Source organism: Arachis stenosperma, chromosome 9 (assembly GCF_014773155.1).
Source record: "Arachis stenosperma cultivar V10309 chromosome 9, arast.V10309.gnm1.PFL2, whole genome shotgun sequence".
In the NCBI taxonomy this organism is placed as follows: Eukaryota; Viridiplantae; Streptophyta; class Magnoliopsida; order Fabales; family Fabaceae; genus Arachis; species Arachis stenosperma.
Genome location: NC_080385.1, coordinates 163,922,466 through 163,940,365, shown reverse-complemented (window position 1 = coordinate 163,940,365; position 17,900 = coordinate 163,922,466). Strand labels below are relative to the sequence as shown.

The window sequence follows — 17,900 nt, the reverse complement described above, 5'->3', positions numbered from 1 at the left end:
TACATAGAAATAAATTTTAATTTTATCCTTTAATAATATCAATCTTTTACGGTACATAATTATTCAATTATTTTTTTATCATAACTAAATAAATTCTATTTAATCACATTACTTTCATCCAAAATAAATTTATTTTTTTTATAATTTTATTCTTAAAACTTTTTATTCATCGTGAAATATTTGTAAAATGACTAGAATCGCATTACTTTATTTTATATGTGTTATTTTTCCTCAAAAATTTATGTACTAGTCATTGTACAAACATTTTATGATGAATAAAAATCTTTAAATGTAAAATTATAAAAAAATAAATTTATTTAGAATAAAAGTAATGTGATAAAGTGTAATTACTTAAATGTGATTAAAAAATAATTGAATAATTATGTACCGTAAAAAATTGATATTATTAAAAGATAAAATTAAAATTTATTTCTATATATGTATCGTTTTTGTTCCCAACGTTTTCGTCCTATTTAAGTCTCTAACATTTTAAAATCATCTCAACAATTTTATTCTGCCGTCAGTTCTGTTAACAAATCCTTAATGACAGGATAATATTAAGTCAATTTTCAAACATTAGGACTTAAATAGAATGATTTAAACATTAAACACAATTTTAAAACTTACTTCAAACGTTAAAAAAATATAGAGCAGTGAATGTGATTAGATAATAGTATTAACTCTTTCTTTTTCATTTGAAAATAAATAAATAAGTAAATAAAAAACCCTCAAATTAAACTTGTTATTCTCTTAATCTCTTAATGGGGGAGAATAACGGAATTTTGGCTCCCGAAGTCAATATGCTTTTTGCTACAATACTTATACATACCGAGCTTTAATTTGAGCACCGTTTGGTGCCACATTTCCCTTCATGCACTTGCTGTTTTTTTACCGATATACCCCTACTCACATTATTATTGTTCATCCACCACCAAGAAAAGAACCCATCATTCTATGTCTCTGAAACTCCACATTGAGGTGTGCTCCGATCACACCGAAACAAAAAGACTGTGAATTAATGGAAGCGTGCATTCCATGCACCATTATTCATGCACCATCAGCATGCAGGTGCAGTGTTGTGCATCTTAAGGGACACATCTTTGCCACTTTCTAAAATTAAATGGTATTTTTAAAACAAAATAATTTTTCATTTAATCCTTAAAATTTTTAGCATCAAAATATAGTTTGGCATTTACAAATAACTTAATTGGTCTTTGAATTTACAAATCGTGAATTTAGCTATTTCATTCCTAATTCAATTGCCATTTACTGATACATATGGATGGTTCTGTTTGCGCGACATAACTAAAATTTTAATATAAAAGTTTAATATAATCAAACAGATGTTTTAAATTAATTAATTGAGTTCATTTTAATTTATTAATTTTATATTATTTATGGATTTTACATTATTTTTTTAAAATTCTTTTACATGAAATAGTATAATTCTTTAAATTCTCTTAAGAAACTCATATTCAAATAAATTTTCATCATAGTTAATAAAAATTACTTTTAATTTACACACGGTTAATTTATATTAAAACTAACTAAAACATTGAAATTAATTTAATATCAATAAAAGATAAAATTCTTTTGATAAAACTAACAAAACATTAATTACAAGTCAATTTTGTTAAAAACATATTATTAATGTCCCTCCCATTTCATCTTTTTCTTTCTTCTGTAAATTTTTCTACCTTCATCTATTATTACTATCACCACCAGAAAAAAAGTAAAGAGAAAAGAAAAAGAAAAAAAAGTGAGGAACATTAATGATTTTTTTAACAAAAATAATATATAATTAATATTTTGTAAGTGCTATCAAATAAATTTTATTTTTTATAGAGATTAAGTTATAATTAGTTTTGTAAGCACTCATAATTTTTAATGATAAAAGCATGTTAATTTATTAATGCATGAACATTTTTAATTGTTTTTAATTATTTTTTTGAATAAAATTAATAATTTTTTTATTTTTAAGATTCTCATACTACTTTTAATTAATTTATTGAAGTTGCTTTGAACTTCGGTTTATTTAAAAAAGTGTTAAAAACTTAAAAGAAAAAGGTTAAAAATTAAAGAAAAGAACAAAGAATAAGGAAGAACAAGTAATCAAAGTCTAAGAAAGCACAAGTGAACATGCAACACGCCAAGCAAAAAATAAGTCCAGAGATCTTGACTTTTTCATATTCTAACAAGAATAATTTAAGTTATAGAAGTCTAAATAAAACGGTTCTAATGACATTAGAAAGTTAATATCTAGAGTTTTCTAACAATATATAATAGTTTATAATAGATATTCAATTTAGACCGCAAACGACCCTTATTTTTTAGCTCAAAAAATAGCGCAAAAATCAAACATTCTACACGGTCATATCTAGTGTGCAACACGCTAGACCCTCCAGGGGCTATCAAATTTGGGTATTCCACACGTCCATACCTGACATGGAACACACCAGAACCTCCCAGGAACATTTGGATTTGGCGTTTCGCACACCAAGACTGGCACTCTACGCGCTAGAGGAAAAGACCTCTCAGGGGCATTTGAGAGTTGGCGTTTCGTACGCCAAGGCTGGTGCTCCATACGCCAACAATGAAAACGTATAGGGCTCCTTTTATTGGCGTTTTACACGCCAGGTATAGAAAGCACTCCATTTTAAAACTCCTTCTACACAACCTCCAAAATTTCTGTTAACAACATGTTAATTTGGTACATTAATTTACTGTAATTTAAGTTTTTTGGTCAAGTTTCATGTAATCGAGACCTATTAAATTTTTCAAAAGCTTGACTGCTATTTCTAGAACTCTAAAATTTTTAAATTGAATTTGTTATTGTCGTTCGTGAAAATGTTGGGAAGCGAGTCAAACTTATAGGAGGTTTAATAGATCTCAGTCACATAAAATTTAGGTAAAAAATTCAAATTTTGACAAATTAACGTGTAAAACTAACACGTTATTCTTAAAAATTAGTTTAATAATTAATGCAAATTATTATTATAAGTTTTAGAGTTTAAATTAAGTCAATTACAATTTTGGAAATAAATTTAAATCCAACCTCAAATTTTATAGACTAAATTAAGTATTAACTCATGAAAGAACATTTAATAATTTAACATCCTAGCAAAAATTTTGTTAATCTTTATAGAACTAATATCACTGCCGACGTCTCAATTTTCGTAAAAATTTTATAAAAAAAATATTAAAAGCTCATTATAATTTATTAAATATTAATATCTAACTAGTAATCAAAATCAATAAATTTTGATAACCAGTTAACTTTTTTCATTTCATAAATCTCCATTTTAGCTCATTGTCGCAAATACCCTTTTCTAAATTTTTTTCCCCATTTTAATGGAACTAATTTTTAATTTTTCCACTTTTCGTAAAGCAGCAGCAAGAAGTGTGCAAGACAGGGTTCCTAACACTTTATGAGTTTATGACATGATGGAACATGTACGTACCAGGAGAAAATTCATATCTAGGGGAAATACTTATATTTATTATACATTTTTATAATATATTTAAAGTATATTTAAAGAATATTCTAGCTTTAGGTGTATATTTATTTTTGTCAATGAATTATAACTTAAATGGCATAATCTCCTAATACTCAATTAAGAGGTTACGAATTCGAGTCTCTGGTAAAAAAAAAAAGGTATATATTTATTTTCTATTTAACATGTTTTAGAATTTATTTTACTTATCTATAATATAAAATTATAAATATATATTATTATTTCAACTCTTTCGTTTTATTTGGAAAATAAATAATATTTTATATAATATTTTTTGTCAAATACATAAATTAAATATTCAATTTTATTAACATTTTAACAGAAATTAAAAATGTTTAATTATTGTAACATTTTCAAGTTATATTATTCTTAATTACAAAATAATCACGTCAACCACATGTGAATGTTACAATTTGAGAGTTCTTTTTTCTGCATTATTGCTTCCTTAATTTATAAACAATTTCTTGATTTAACAACTTAGACATGCATGTGACAAGATAGTTTCTCAGAAGTATCAAATATATTTAATTGTAAGAGAAAGATATAGAAAGTTGAGATGTTATTATTGGCAGCGTCTAAGGTCGGTTTGAAAACTTTAGAATTAATTTTTTTTTTAATTTTTGATTTATAAAAAGTAATAGTATTAATATTTGGTATAATTTTTAAAGTTAAATTACAATTTTTTAAGAAATTATTTAAAAGTATATAAAAAAAATAAAAAATAATTTTTTTCATAATACTTCTATTTTTCATCACATTTCTATAAAATAAGTATTTTTAAATTTAAAAATTTAAATACAAAATAATTTATTTATAAATTATTTTTAATAGAGTCATTTATTATTTAAATTATTTTATCAAAAAAAATTTAATTAAGTTAATTATCTAAATTAAGCCTAAATCTAAGCGACTTTGAGATATCCTGGGGTAATAATACTTCTGCATTATTTCTATGATATTATTTTATGTTATTTTCCTAAGGCTTTAAATCAATTGAGCTAGTGAAGGTATTAATTCAAACAAGTGTTAACTATTATCATATAAAACTATTTAACAAACTCACGGTATGATAAATCATCACTTGTCTAAACAACATAGGATTCAGAAATTTGATATTATTTAAAAGATATGCCAATATATATATAGCAGAATTTTTATTGAACTACATATATAATAATATTCCTATCCATATTCGTTATATTTACTTTTATAATACCATGGTTGTTTTTTTTTTTTTTTCGAAAATCAACACACAACAACATTTTTGAGTTATTGCAACATATAATATAAATAACCTTTAAAAAGTGTTGTCTAAAATAGTAAAAAGTAACATTTAAGATTTGTTGCAAAGAAATAAAATTATTGCAATTCTTTATTAAACAACATACTACAAACATTCTCTTTGATCAATTTAAGATACATGTGAAAAAGCGTTGCTTTATAAATTAAATAGGCAACACTTATAGTATTTACCTATTATACTTTCTAAGAGTTGCCTTTAAATGTTTAATGAACTTCCCATTGTAAGTGTTGTCTAAAGTTATTTCATTAAATTTTTATTTTATTTATTTTTTAAAATTACTCTTCTCCTCCTAAACTCAACCAAAATTAAGAAAAGAAGCACAAAACACATCAAGCAATAATTGATTCATCACATTCCTGGCTACCATTACTTAGAAACAAAACTCAAGTCTCGAACCATACCATTTCAAAATCAAAATCCTAACCCTAACTCAATTTTCCCCTTTAACGAAATTGACACGCGTTCTGCATTCCTCTCTGCTCGTCGTCGTCGTGTTCATCACTACTTAAGCTCGCGCCGTGTTCTACTCTGCTCGCATTGCGTTCTGCTATAGTCTGATCTGATGTGTTCTTCTACCCTCGCCGTTCTGAGATTTCTGCTCTTCTCCGCCATTTTGAAATCTCTTCTCCAATCCACCGTTCTGAAACCTATGCTTTGCTCCGCCGTGGTGCCGTGCTCTGTCCATCTCAGGCGAGTCGACAACTCTCTGTCGTTCACCTCTTCCTCTCAAGCCTCTCGCCTCTCGCCTCGGTCCTCAGGCATCTCTTCCTTGAAGGCTTGCATAAATTTCTCAAGCATGACAAAAATTTCTTCCAGATTTTACATAATTAATTTGGTTGAATTGTTGAAATAACAAAACTATTCAGAGACTTGTTTTCTACTTCTTTTTCTTATTTGACTTCTTCAGTGCTCCATGGTCCATACTTCAATCCCGCGGAATCAAGCCATTTTCTCCACTTCTTAATTTGAAGCCTTGAAAAAAGCAATAATACCTCATAATTGGTTCGAGACTTATGCATGTCACCAATTTCCAATTATGTGGCTTGAAATGGTCCTGTAATGACAGGAAACTTGCTTCTGGAGGTAATGATAATCAGGTATGCTTCTATTAACACTAGTGTAGATTAAAAAACAAAACATGATTGAATGTAATGATTTATTATTATATGAGCAGCTATTAGTATGGAATCAGCACTCTCAGCAACCGACATTGAGATTCATGGAGCACACAACTGCCGTGAAGGCTATAGCATGGTTGCCTCATCAGAGCGGTCTCCTTGCGTCTGACGGTTCCACCGCCGATATGTGTATCCATTTCTGGAACACTACAAATGGCCATCAGTTGAACTTTGTTGACACTGGAAGCCAGGTTTCTTTCCTAAGCTGTCTATTGAGACATGAATGAATAATGTACAATGGTTCTATAATAATAACAATAACAATGTTTGATTAGGTTTGCAACCTTGCTTGGAGTAAAAATGTGAATGAGATAGTAAGCACTCATGGAATTAGATCATGGTGTGAAAATATCCATCACTAGCAAGGGTAATATTTTACTCGATTTATGATGGCAATGGAGAATTTCAAGTAATAAAAATATTGAATTTGATTATTAGGTTGCAACTCTAACTGGTCACAACATGAGAGTGCTTTACCTTGCAATATCTCCTGATGGTCAAACAATAGTCACTGGTGCAGGGGATGATGAGACATTGTGCTTCTGGAATATCTTCCCATCCATGAAAACACCTGTAAGCACTTATGCAGTGTCAAATTTATATTTGGCTTAAACGTACTTATTGGCAAGAAAAATTCCAAGGAAGACCAATTAAACTGTAAAGGAGATTGGAATCCAAACAATGCCATAAGCCTCATGAAGACTATAGTCGATTTGAAAAATCTGTGTCTTGTTACATTGGGTTATCTAACTCAATTATGAGATTTCACATTTGTAGGATCTGCTAAAGGTATATAAAGAGACCAGAAATGGAATGTTAGGACTTGATTACTCCACTAAGTTCTCACCATGGCTTGCATTTGGAAGCTTGCCTCCTCGTTTAATTGTTAACAAATTTGCTTTCATTATTCAATATATTGGTATAAAAAATTATTTGCTTGTAACCATTAAAGATGCTGTTTGATATTTAAGTTAGCTTGAACTTGGTAATGATTAAGAAAGTGCAGTTGTGAATGCAATTGTGCCACTTTTAAAATATGAATAAGTATATAGCTGAAATCTTGCTTATTTATATAATTATTTGTTTTGACATTTCAAATTATTGCTTTGTTGAATAGCTGAAGAGTCAGGAGAATTATTCTTACATGGTGGTTATATCTACTAGTTCTTCTCCTTCCTATACAAGGGTTTAGATCAGTATTTCTTTTAGGGGTTTTATGAAAAACAGGTTTTACTTTTATGCTTTTTGTTCATCTAATTTTTTCACTTATTTTTCTATGCATATTTAGAAGTGGTCTAAATTATTAGAGTTAATTAGTGGGTTGAAAAACATGTCTCAGTTTATATAAGAACTCTTTTCATAAATATATTTAACAAAAATGTAGTGCCACTGCCACCTAAAAAGGGTTTTGTCACTCATCCTTACAAGAGCTCAAGGTAACTAATAATAATAAATAGCATCCTTGTAATTATTTTTAATATGTAATTAATCTTGCTTTATTTGTGTTATTTTGTGCATGCAGTGATTCAAAGAAATTTATTAGAAGTTTAATTTATATATGAAAGTTAGTTAATCAAGTAGTATTGGCTGCAAATTCAAGGAAATTAAAGCACTAACTAGTTGAATTGCTGATACACATGGCAGAGAAGTATGACAAAAAAGCAAGAGGTATTGGGATATCTTCTACAAGTACCAAAAGGACAAGGTATATGGTTGTTTGTTTATTATGTTTTATTTAGTTGATACTAGGTAAAATATTATTTTTTAATTAAAATTAGTTATAAGTATTTTTGCCATTTGTTTTATTGTTTTCGGAATTATAAGCATTTCAGAGCTCAAGGGTACCTAATTTGCACCACCATTGGTTTCATTGTTTTCGGAATTATAAGCATTTCCATTCATGTCCATTCTTGTCATGGCTTGCAAGTGAGCCTTTTATTAAAATTTAATTAGGGAATTATATTATGCGATTCCACATGGACATTTTTATAGCATATAGTATCTGCAAAGCCTATGTGTGCAAAAATTTTAATTTCTAAGCTAGATGAGGTGATATATACTCCATTATTTCTTTCATCCATTTTGTTCCTGTAAGCATTGTCCTATTAACAATTTCCAAAGAAAAAAAGTGAGCTACAAGAAGATTTTTGTCTACTTAAAATTTTCTGTTTCAAACAAAGTACACACAATAAATAATAAAAGTATTAGCATTACTATTATATTATCAAATCTATCCCTAGTCTTAGCTGCTTCCTTTCTCTTGCTTGTGTCTTCAAAACTTCCAGCAGCAGCACACAAACAACGCCAATCCCATCTTTAGCCTTGTTGAAATCCATGATGAGTTGATGAGAATTGACTAAGGTAGGGTTCTTATTAGAAGATTAGGAATTTGGGAAAAAAAAGTAAAAAGTGTTATCACTATAAGGGTGGCATGCTAATTTCTACTTTTGAAAATTTTGTTTAAAAACAAATCATGATGGCCTTCACTAGATTCTTGTAGAAACTATTTTTGTGTGTCATTATCTCAATTGCTATATCTCTTTGTCTCCATCTTTATGATCTCTCTTTACACAATCCAAGTACTTTCCATAAGATAAGAATTTGAGTTACTTGAAAATTTGATGAGAATTTGATAAGAATTTGTATATCTAGTGTTATTCTTTTAATTTGATGCCTTGGATTTATAGGTTAGTTCGTAGGAGGCTATTGAAACAAATAACCTTGCTTTGGATATTACTGATATTTCCATAAAAGAAAAATCTTCAAGTTCTCCCACTACTACTTGTAATCAAGATGGTGGTTTCTTGTGGAAGGATGGTTTTGCAAATAATTTGGACTCTATAAAGGAGGATAAGGTTGGTTCTTTGTCTTTCACCGTAATCAGTGCGACTTCATGTCAGCCGAATGAATTGAATAAGAAATCAATTATGAGTGATGGGATGAATTTGATTCAGAGGTCTCCAGAACTGAAGAGTCCTATTGCAAAGTCGGCAGTTCGGACCAAACTTCCTTTTGAAAAAGGATATAGTCAAATGAATTGGCTTAAGCTTACTCGGACACATCCTGACCTTGCAGGTTCTCTTACTTAATCTATTGCCTTAATTTTTTATTTAAAAAAATAACTCTACTTATTTGTAGTTTTGAATGATAAGAATACATGAAGCTTATGGTTGATTATTGTAGCTGAATTTAAAATAAGTTGCACAACAATTGCTACAATTTTTTTATTAGTGTAGCTATTGGCTTAATTCTTTGAGCGAGAGACACAGCGAGTACAACATAGATTGTTCAACACAAAATTTACCTATGCTTTCGATCATTGATCATTGTTTATTGGTAAAGGAATAGCATGCTGCTTCCTAAACAATAACTCTTCTTTTGTTTTTCCAGTCATCTATATATAGAAGAGAATCATATAGAAGAAAATTTAGGAAGCACAGCAAATCGAAAGGACACCATCATTTGACCCAGTAGAAAAAGTAGGAGATTAAGAAAGCTTTTGAATTATTTTGTTGTGTATTAAGAAAAATGCTGCTTATTTTTTGTTGTGTATTATTTTGTTGAGAATTATTGATAAATATATATTTAAAATACTAATCTAACCTTTTAATATATATTTTAATTAGAACTTTATTATTAGTTATTTTGTCTCTTTTATAATTTTTTTCTATTGTGCACAAATTTAATTTATTAATTAAAATAATTACACATGTATGAACAAAAAAATTTATTGTAAATTTTATTATTTTTTGTATTTTTATTACAAAAGTAACTTTTATTTTTGCCAAAAAGGCAACCCTTCTATTAGTTGCATATTTGAATATTAGACAACACTTGTATGGTTGCATATCCAAAAGAAAAGGCAACACTTGTATAGGTTGCATATCCAAAAGAAAAGACAACACTTTAAAGGATTGCATATTCAAAACTAATAGGTAACACTTTAAAAGATTGCAAATTCCAACTTATAAGCAACACGTAAAAGAGTTGCATTTTATTGCAAATAGGCAACACTTTTTAGTAGTGACCAAAATACAAGAGAAAAGACAACACTGCAAAAGTGTTGTCTCAAACACACTTTTGAAGTGTTGTTGTTTTTTAACCAAAGGCAATACTTGGTAAGTGTTACTCTCAAAAGCGTTGCTTTTGAAACAAAAAAGTGTTGCCTTGATCTAAGGCAACGGCTGCATATGCAACGCCGCTCAAAAATGTTGTCTTAAGTCAAAAAATGTTGCCATAAATTAAAAGCAACCTTTTGTCAGCCTTTAGGCAACACTTTTTAAATGTTGCCTCAACATAAAAATGTTGTAGTGACATTTTTAGATTAATTTTTTTCGGGATAGATCTTCTTATTTTCTTTAATTATTTTGTAAAGTATGACTTTTTTGTCATTTAATTTAACATCTGTAAAAAATAGTGATACAAGTGAAATATTTTAGACCTATAAATAAGTATCATCTCTTAGGTCCATAAATAAGAGTCATTAGTCATATATGAAAAGAGATATCACAATATATACATTGTACAATACTTTGCAATAAAGGATTCTAAAATCAAAGAGTTTTAGTTTTTTTTTTTCTTTTTTGTTTATAAGGCTGCAATTTTTCTTCTCTTCTGTAGTATATTCTGTCACCGCTTCTATTAATTTTTTTTAGCCTGAACCATCTTCACATAGTATCAGAGAGCTAGTGTTGTTGTTGTTACTCTTCAATTCCTTCTTGTTCGCTGTGAAATTCATTAGTGGCTTCATTAAATTGTGCTGGATTATTGAAATTTTTTTTATTTTGAGATATTTATGATTTGATTCTAACGTATTATATGTTTATGTTATTTTTTTTATATTTTATTGATTATTTGTGAATTTTTAATCATAAATTATTAAAAATTATTAAATTTAAATATCTAAAATGGTATATTAAATTTTTTTATAATTTTATCATATATTTAATTAAATTCCAATTGAATTTCTAAATTATTGAACTAGTCACTCTACCATTTCATTGACCAGTTCTTACCACCTCTTGATTTTTATATGTTAAAAAAAATATAAAAAGAGTTATATGAAAAATATATCAACATCATTTTTCTTCCATAAAAAGCTTTGCGTCCAGCGTGGTCCAAAAAGGTTAATGACAAATTAACAATGACCAATAATGTAATCCAATATCCAATATAAATGTGATAAATGAATAACTAAATGTATTTTTGTTTTATTCTTTATATTATTTAAAATTATAAAATTAAAGTTAGTTAAATTTTAAAATTTGATTAATTTTAATGGATGAATTTTATCTGTTATTTAAAAAAAATGATTTTTGAATTTTTTTTATAAAATTAAATAAAAATATATTTTTTATTAAATTATAAGAATATTTTATTAAAGATATTGATATAATAATTTTTTTAAAAAATTAAATACTAATGTGAATAATATAATCTATGTGTCATTTTATTATTTGTCTATATTTTTATCGTACCGGTACGTATGAATTTATTATTGTACCAAAGTAAATACCTAATTTAAATTAGATATAAATATATAATTAAATGATTATATATAATATAATATACAAAATAATAAATATATATTAAAAATTAATTATTTTATATGTATACCAAAATTAATTATTAATTTACTATTCGTATAAAATATACATGTATGAGAATATATAAAATAATATATATTTATATAACAAATTTATAGAAACTGATTTAATAATAAATTTTTTTATGTCGATAAGAGTATGTACTTCTATAAATAAGATACTTGTACAAAAATAATCTGCCAAATTAACATTCCTATCTTATAATTATTGTCCTGTTTGTAATATATTAACATAAATACTAATTTATTTTTAAATAAGTCTTCACTTTTAAAACTTTCACTTGAATTAAAAATAGTTAGAATATAATGTGTTAGAGTGACAAAATTAAAAATGTATTATTATGGTACTTTATGAATAAATCCTGGGCCTTTATTACACATATAGTACATGATTAACCATATGGTTTATTAGATAATTTTTATACATTAACAACGAGTAAAATACTAGAATACTAAAATCATATAATCATATAGTAACATGTTGATTGTCATTTATAAAAGAGTTCGCTACGGACTATATGAGTTATAGAATGAATATCACTTATATTTTATGTCATAAAATTAAAGGATTGAACTCTTGACCTTTTAGATCTAAAATTTTAATATCATATCATGATATCATTCATTTAGAGACTTACACTAATGAAAAAAGATAACACTAATGGTTATATCTCTAAGAGTCTCGCTAGGGAGACAATGAATTATTTGTACAATATGTAAGGCTATTGAGTTACAAAATGAACATCCCTCTTCATACTATCTAGAATAACCATCTTTGGGGTTCAGTAAGGATCGAACTCTTGACCTTTCGAATCTAGCGTTTTAATACCATGTCATGATACCAACTCATCCCAAAAACTTCAGCTAATAGGAAAAGGTAATACCAATGATTATATCTCTAATACTCCATAAACTTCCATTGTTCACATTGTACAAATATTTCATTGGCTCCTCATACTTTTTCTATCTTTAATACTCTCTAAACTTCCATTGTGTGCATTGTACAGATATTCCATTAACTTCCCATACTTTCTCTTTACAAAATAAGAATATTAATTATGAGATGGAATATATAACATGGTTACGTTCTAAGAAAGTGATGACAAGCTTGCTAGCTAGCTAGCTAGATGTGTTATGAAAAAAAGTAATAAACAAAGTTGGTTGTTGGTGGTGGAAAGAAGCTATAAAAAGAGGGTGAATTAGCTGTATATGAGCATACCCAAGATCCATTTTGAAGAGAGCATAGGGAGGAAAAATGGGGTCCCTAGGAGCCTCCTGTCTCACTATTTCATTGGCAATAATCCTTTTGAGTTTGCCAACTGAAATCTCAGCCAACAAATACTCATACTCCTCCCCTCCACCACCCAAGAAGCCATACCACTACCCTTCTCCACCACCACCAGTTCACTCGCCGCCGCCACCACCTTATCACTATCCATCTCCACCACCACCACCAAAGAAGCCCTACAAGTATCCATCTCCACCGCCACCAGTCCACTCACCACCTCCTCCAAAGGCACCATACCACTATCCTTCTCCACCTCCACCGCCAAAAAAGCCATATAAGTACCCATCTCCACCACCACCGGTTCACAAATATCCTCATCCACACCCACACCCTCACCCTCACCCAATCTACCACTCTCCTCCACCACCAGTTCACAAGCCCCACCCTTACCCCCACCCAGTCCACCACTCTCCACCACCACACAAGAAGCACTACAAGTACCCGTCTCCGCCACCACCGGTACACAAGTACCCACACCACCACCCTCATCACCCGGTGTACCACTCTCCACCACCACCAGTCCACCACTACGTTCCTCCGCCACCACACAAGAAGCCTTATAAGTACCCGTCTCCTCCTCCTCCAGTTCATTCTCCACCTCCACCACACTACTACTATAAATCACCTCCTCCACCTTATCATTACTAGATAATATATACTACTACTTTGCATGCATCCATCAACCCTGCACATGGTAACTAATCAATCTTAATTCATATATATAGTGCCTATAAAATTTTAGTTATACTTAAAATTGAAGTTAAAATTATTATCATATTTTTTTATTATTTGGTAATATTTTTTAATTTTAAAAATATAAAATAAAAATATTTTTAAATAATAAAAATATAAACTTAATTTTAATTATATTTTTTAAATATGGTTAAATTTTCATAGTCCATCTTAACCACCAAATCATAAATCTATATTATACAGTAATATTAGGAAAACAAAAAAAATAATTAAAATTTATTTTATTTAGTCTTCATTATTAATTATTAATTATTGTTGTTAAATAAGATAAGTTTTTAGTTATTTTTGATTAATTCAAATATTTTCGTATTCCTAATTAGAAAGTAAAAACCAAAATTCATGTGATGTTATATATTATGAAACATGTTTTTTTTTTGTATTAATACTTTGTTGTGTAAGTAATCAATGTAAAATCAAGTTTTTATTTAATCTTTTTAGATTTACTTTCATTAGAGATAAAATATGGGACTACTACAAATCAATTAATGTAATGCGAATGTTTGTAGGATCTATACGCGCAAAGTGTGGAAAAACAAAGAATAAGGTCATATGAAGGGGACCGAGAATACAAGAATCTTCTGTCGACGTAGATCTCGTCATAAGTGCTTGATTATTGTTTATTGCATTTCTTAGTTATTCTCATGTGTTATTAATTAGTATAATAATGTTGTATTAGACATACATCTGAGCTGTACTTAGGCACTGCCCCCTCTACGTATTGGCAGTTGCTTTGCATGTATTGATGTAATTTTTAATGTGTCTGTTTGCGGATGCAGAATAATAAGCAGTATATTAAAAAGATAATTATTATTTCCTCCCTTGTGGTAGTATAATTAAATCTAAAACTCTGTCTAATCTCTTAGTCTCTTACTAATTATGATGACCCTAGCGTAGTTTATATACACTATCAATAGTTAACTGTTAATATTTAAAGTGAAAGTTGAAAATATATTATTAGATTATTAAAATAAAAAAATTAAATTGATGACTAAAATTGTATTGATAACAAATAATAAATTTTGATTTTTTTAAATATTTTTTTATAATTAATTAACTTTTGGGGAGAATTAGTTTTAAAGACTATTAAGTTAAATTTCTAAAAAGTTATATAATTAAATATTATATCATAGATTATTGATAATTTATGTAATTATGATCAGTGTTTTTTTTTTCAAAAAAATATTAACAATCATCTTATCAAAAATAAAAATTTCCAGTAGAAAATATTAATTTTATATTTTAATAGCATTGCTAATTAAAAGTAATTTTATATTAGAGTTTTTTTTTGCATAAAACTGTTTTTTTATCTTTTATTATTATAAAAAATACACACAAAATAATACACATATATATATATATATATATATATAATTAGTAATTTTTTATGTATTTAAAATATATTAGTGATTAAGATATGTAACCTATATTTATATTAATAAATTTACTTAATAATTTTAATATCCTGCGAAAATAAATAAATTTTAAAATAATACTGAACTCTGGGCCCACATATAATCACTCCAAACTCAATAGTGGGATTTGAATCTAGGTTTGTGGTATGCAATTGCTACCTGTTAAATGTTTTTGAAAGCTATTTGCTAAACCACTAATCCACTATACTAATTTGTTTATACAACACTATTTACATATTATTTTAAGATATATTGAAGTTTTGACGTTTTCGACAAGTTCCCCCTTTCCTCCGCCTTTGCCGTTAAGAGATAATAATATAGAAGGATGTCGATATAAAAAGGTGGTAGAATTTATTACTTTTCGTTAATAGTTAGTTATTAATATTTAAAAATATGAGTTAAAAATATATTATTAAATTATTATATTAAAAAATTAAATTAATAATTAAAAATATTAATAAAAAATAATAAATTTGACTGATTTTTAAATATTTTTTTAATATATATGGTGAGATTTTTAATTTTAGTTTTATATGAATTAGTCTTATAATGATATTTTAGTTTTTTTAAATAAATTTTTAAAAGTAGTTTTGTTCTTACAAAAATTAATTACAAGAGTATTTTAGTCATAATAAAATAATTTTACTCAAAAAAATATTTTAATTTTTAGATCAATCTTAAAAAGTTATTTTAGTCTTTTAAAAATTAGAAATCAGATTATTTTATTTTATTAATATTAAATAATAGAACTTTAAATTTATAATACAATCAAATACTTAATTAATCTTATAAGGGTAAATCGTCAGTCTTTTTAAAATTAATACTTAAAGAGTATTTTAATACTTTAAAATATGAACTACAAGAATATTTTTATCCTTATAAAATTAATATTAAAAGGTGATTTAGTCTCTTAAAATGAACTCTACAAAAATTTTATTCGTTTTATGATCAAATTTTAAACTTAAATATTTTAGTTTTTTTTTAAATTAATTCTAGAAAAAAAATTAGCTATAAAAAGAGCATTTTAATCATTCAAAACGAACTAAAATGTATTTTATCCTTTTTTAATCAAATTTACATTTTTAATTTCTTATACAATCAAACAACAATATGAATTAATTCTATAATAGGATTTTTTAAAATTAATCTTAAAATGTTATTATGTTCTTTTGAAAATTGATTATAAGAATATTTTAATTTTAGTTGTTTTAAAAGTTTAAATTTGCCATTTTTAATACAATTAATCAGCATTTATTCTAAAAGGTTATTTTAGTCTTTTGAGATTAATCTTAAAAAGTTATTTTGATGTTTTAAAAATTAGCTATAGAATATTTTGGTCTTTTTGATATTAAGTTAAATTGCAAATTACTAATACCATCAAACAATCTCAACTAATCCTATAAGAATGTTTTACTTTTAAAATTATTATTTGAAGGATATTTTAGTCTTTTTAAAATTAATATTAAAAATATTTTAATTTTTTTAAATGAACACTGTGGATATTTTTTCCCTTTTAAAATCAAATTCAAAATTTTATTATAATTTGATTAATAACTTTAAACATAAACGGGCATTTTAGCTTTTTTTTTTTTAATATTCATCCTAATAAATACTGTTTTCTTTAGATTATTAAAAAAGTCTTTGATCCTTTTGAAAATTAATTATAAAAAGATTATAGTCTTTATAATTAATTTATAGAATATATTAATATTAGAAAACATATAATCTATTTTTAGAAAATAAAAATAAAAATATTTGTTAACATAAATTCACGTGTCAATTTTGTAATAAAATATATGTTTATTATACTGATTTTTTTTTTTCAATGTACCGAAGCAAACGCATATATTTCTTGTTATATTACTTTTTAATATGATAATATAATGGATCGCTAGCTAGTAGTGTGACAACAGAATTTTTTTCTATGGTTAATATAATTCTTGACCTCAATGAAAAGAAAGTTCAAACATATGCTGTTTAACACCTAAAAATAAATAATTAATTAATTTAATAAACAACAAAATAACAAATATTCTCATTACTTAATGCAAATAAAAAATTGATTGGATGATATGTCAAAGATAAAATTTATTTTTTTTGTCTACGATATTTTTCAATCTGACAAGTTAAGAACTAATTTGCGGATCTGAACTTCATTTAAGGGATTTAAAGGTTTGCCACTAGCCAACCAATGATTTGCTGTATGCACAAGACAAAATTCGAACCCTTAACATTTACTTAAGTAAATGAGTGAACTGACTACTCGATCACCCCAAGTTAGTTAAATATAAAATTTATTTGATAATATAGTCGATGCATGCTAAATTGATGTTTCCATTAAACCTAATTTTTATAAATCCAATTGCCAGTAACCAATATTCCTCCTAGCATCTTTTTCCATATCTTGAAGTTGCCCATATCACATGATTTGTAGTTGCTCTAGTGGGCTTGGATCATCATTATTATTGTAAGACACACCCAACTCAACTCAACACTGCATTATTTAGCTAGTCTCATTGTGAAACAGGAAGAAAGAACCATTTGAATAACAAAGTCACCAACAATGGCATGCAATTTTTTATCAATATTAGAACCACGTGTTGCATTGCATGTAGCTTTTATCCTGTTATGTTGCCACCTTTGCTTGTACTCAGCCACCTCACCCAACCCCCTTTGCTATACTCATCAAGTTATCAGCTTCTATTGTTTAAATTTAAAGGTTAATTTTGTCTGTGAACAATGTTATCAGTAAATATTATTTTTCTAAATTAATATTTAATTAATAATAATTTATATTTATTAAAATTTATACATACAAATTAATATAATTTATAATTATATTTTTT

General features: G+C 26.8%; 1 protein-coding gene across 1 annotated transcript; it reads left to right on the top strand.

The window, feature by feature from the left end:
* Window positions 1–12,826: 12,826 nt before the first annotated feature.
* LOC130951177 (extensin-3-like) lies at window positions 12,827–14,446 on the top strand. Its single transcript, XM_057879810.1, has 2 exons — window positions 12,827–13,583; window positions 14,149–14,446. The coding sequence occupies exon 1, from the start codon at window positions 12,857–12,859 to the stop codon at window positions 13,535–13,537; it is 681 nt and encodes a 226-aa protein (XP_057735793.1). The 5' UTR covers window positions 12,827–12,856; the 3' UTR covers window positions 13,538–13,583; window positions 14,149–14,446.
* Window positions 14,447–17,900: the final 3,454 nt, after the last annotated feature.